Here is a 3,656-nt window from a genome sequence, read left to right on the forward strand (position 1 = left end):
TTTTCCCCTTTTCCTGGGCTCATACATCTTTGCAAATTGATGGTTCATATCATAACATCACGAAGTTCCCAAAGGAGGAATTAGTCAAGATTAAGCCTCCAACCTTGGGAAACTTACATTCTTCTTCCAGGGGATGTCTGAAACTCTCTTCTTGCTTTCTATATATATATATTTGGTTGATGCACAAGCAAAGAGCATTTACTTGTACTCATCCATCTCCTTTGGCCCTGGATTGGAAGTACGAGATTGGACGCAGTGCCTCTATATAACCTCGTAAAATCTCCTCATATTTGTTGAATCATCAACACAACTCCGATTTATTTCTGAAGACTCCTATCAGGACAAGGTGCGTTCATTTCTCTTGTCTTTGCAAAATTTGTCCAAGAAAATATGGCATCTTTCCTTAGGCCAGAAAACAAACAGAGTCAATATAAGTATGATGTTTTCCTAAGTTTCCGAGGTGAAGATATACGCAAAAACTTTGTTGACCATCTGCATGATCATCTGCGGCGAAGAGGAATCATGGCCTTTCGAGATGATCACCACCAAGATCTTCTGAGGGGAAAATGTATTAAACCAGAAATATTGAGGGCAATAGAGCAGTCAAGACTTGTAATATTCTCTAAAAACTATGCTTCTTCTACTTGGTGCTTGGAAGAAGTTGCTAAGGCTGTGGAGTGCAAGGATGTCCATGAAGGATCAGTGATACCGATCTTCCACAGGGTCGATCCATCTGACATATGGAAACTGAGGGAGAACTTTGGGATAGCCTTTGCTAAAACTGAGGAAGCTTATTTGGGCGACAAGAGTGATATAAAGAAGTGGAAGGATGCAGTGAGTAAAGTAGCTAGTCTCGCCGAAATAGAATTGAAAGGTGGGTGGGCCTCTTTTCCACTAACTTGGAATGATTTGTTATCCTTAATATTTGCATGTCACTCATGTCATGACTATCATGTTTTGTATTATGTTAGATTATTTGAACCAGAATACACTCTAGAATTAAAAAGCCTTAATGCTTGCCGGGTAATTAATCATTTGATTTTCTTCGTCGCAGATATGAGACCAAGTTTCTTAAGCAAATCATTGGAGAAGTCGAAAATAAATTGTGTCCTCAGCTGTCCTATGTTGTAGGCGATCTTGTGGGATTGCATTCCCGTGTTGCAAATGTAGTCGAATGTTTATGCTTGGACAAGAGTGATGTATGCAGTATTGGCATACGGGGAATGGGTGGCATAGGCAAAACAACTGTTGCACGAGCAATTTATGACAAAATCCGAGGCCAATTTGATGATGGATGTTGTTTTCTTGCCAATGTTAGAGAAATTTCAAAAAAGAATGGTTTGGTATATCTACAAAACCAGTTTCTCGGTGATATTCTCCTAGATGACAATTTAAGAATCAGGGATGATCATAGAGGAGCGAACATGATAAAAGAACGACTACAACATAAAAAAGTTCTCGTTATACTTGATGACGTGGATGAAAGGGAGAAATTGGAAAAATTAGCAGGAGGTTTTGATTGGTTTGGATGTGGAACTAGGATCATTATAACAACTAGAAATGAACATTTGCTTCTCCAATATGGAGTAAATTCCATAAATAAGGTGGAGGAACTATCCTTTGGTGAGGCTCTCCAGCTATTTTGTTTGAAAGCTTTTAGAAGTAACCATCCTCCAGCAGAGTTCAATGAGCTCGTGAAGCAGGTTATTGGATATGATGATGGCCTTCCTTTAGCCCTTGATGTCTTAGGTTCCTTTTTGGCTTGTAGGAGCTTGATGCAATGGAAGAGTGCACTGGCCAGACTCAAAGAATGTCCAAAAGGGAAAATTTTTGACCGGCTTAGGTTAAGTTATGATGGACTACAACAGAAAGAGAAGGAGATTTTCCTAGATATTGCCTATTTTTTCAAGGGAAAGGAGAAATCTTACGTTACAGAAGTTCTAGACAATTGCGGCTTGTACGCAGATATTGGAATCGAAGTCCTTGTTGATAAATGTCTTATCCAAATCGTGGGCAACAAATTGTGGATGCATGATTTGCTACAAGAGATGGCTTGGGAAATTGTTTGTCAAGAGTCACCTGAGGAGCCAGGAGAACGAAGTCGAGTCTGGTTTTTTAAGGATGTATGCCATATTCTATCAAAAAACTCAGTGAGTATCTACAAAATTAATTTGCATGCATGCTTATATTATATAGGAAAGAAAAACTTGCAAAACTTGCTAGTCATATATTAGAACTATATGAGTTGTTTATCAGGGAACTGGAAAAGTCAAAGCCATAGTCTTGCCATATGGGGACTACAGAACAGTGCGCTTGAATGGAGAGTCATTCACAAACATGACTAACTTAAGATTGCTTGATGTTCGTGCCATCCACTTCTCTTCTGGGTTTAAGCAGCTTTCAAATGAACTACGCATGCTAAGATGGGACAACTGTAGTCTCAAATCATTTCCACCAAGTTTTCTTCCAAAGAATCTTGTCGAGCTCCATATGCAGGATAGCCTCCTTTGCAGCCTCTGGAGAGGGGAAAAGGTTGGAAGTAGTACTCATACATGTCTATACTTCATCAGACACAAGCTAATAAAATTGTTCAACCAATTTTTTTTAGATGCGGGTTTTAAAGAAATTGAAAGTTATCAAGCTCAATGGTTCCAAATTATTTGTGGAGACTCTAAACTTCATATATGTCCTGTATCTAGAGAGGCTAATTCTCAGAAGTTGCAAAGCATTATCTCAGGTTCATCCTTCAATTGGAAATCTAGAAAGACTTGGTCTACTGGACTTGGGTGACTGTGAAAACATCATGGGACTTCCAGATAGTGTAGGTAATCTAAAGTCTCTCAAAGTTCTCAATCTATATGGATGTTCAAATATTGAAGAACTACCTGAGAGCATCGGGGGCTTAGAGTGTTTAGAGGAGCTTGATATTAGTGAAAGTGCCATAACACACGTCCCATCCAACTTGACATTCTTACAAAATCTGAAAAATTACACTTTCGTGTTAGTAAAAGGAGGCCACAAAATTTTTGGAGGACACTAACGTGTACGTTGAGAAGAGCTCTGAACTCGGACGTCCGCGGTTGCCTTCATTTTTAGGGTTGTCCTCTTTGACAGAGTTGGATTTGAGTGGCTGCAGTCTTTTGGAAGGAGAAATTCCCAGTGATTTTGACTGCTTACCCTCCTTGAGGTCTTTAGACCTAGCCAAAAATAGTTTTACCACAATAACTGTAAGCATCGAACATATCTCTAGCCTGGAATTCCTCATTTTAAATCATTGCAAAAATCTTGAAGTGTTACCAAGACTTCCAGAAAGCATAATTGTTGTGGCGGCTAAGAAGTGCCTCAGATTGGAAAGGATATCAAACCCATTTATTATATGCACAGTGCCTAACTCAGGGATTTGCTTCCTTAATTGCCCCAGTTTTCTACCCCAAGATCTTGATTTAACTTTGCAGCAAAAGTACTCATTGTCGTTGCTTCGTTACATCATTTGCTGTTCCACAAGAAATAATATGAGAACTTATGTGGTATCTCCATGTCTACAATGTGAAATACCTGAGTGGTTTAGCTACCAAGCAGTTGGACCTTTGTTGAACATAGAAATGCCCCTAAATTGGCATGACAATAGCTGGAGAGGATTTGCCATATGCGCATCC

At 39.3% G+C, this 3,656-nt stretch overlaps 1 protein-coding gene across 1 annotated transcript; it reads left to right on the forward strand.

Annotated features, from left to right (window-relative positions):
- The first annotated feature begins 522 nt into the window (after positions 1-522).
- On the forward strand, positions 523-3,040 carry LOC120294338 (disease resistance protein RUN1-like). The gene is made up of 4 exons (XM_039314385.1): positions 523-874; positions 1,132-2,123; positions 2,257-2,542; positions 2,700-3,040. The coding sequence occupies exons 1-4, from the start codon at positions 523-525 to the stop codon at positions 3,038-3,040; spliced, it is 1,971 nt and encodes a 656-aa protein (XP_039170319.1).
- The last annotated feature ends 616 nt before the right edge of the window (positions 3,041-3,656 follow it).

The sequence above is a fragment of the Eucalyptus grandis genome, chromosome 6, assembly GCF_016545825.1.
Source record: "Eucalyptus grandis isolate ANBG69807.140 chromosome 6, ASM1654582v1, whole genome shotgun sequence".
Classification (NCBI taxonomy): Eukaryota; Viridiplantae; Streptophyta; class Magnoliopsida; order Myrtales; family Myrtaceae; genus Eucalyptus; species Eucalyptus grandis.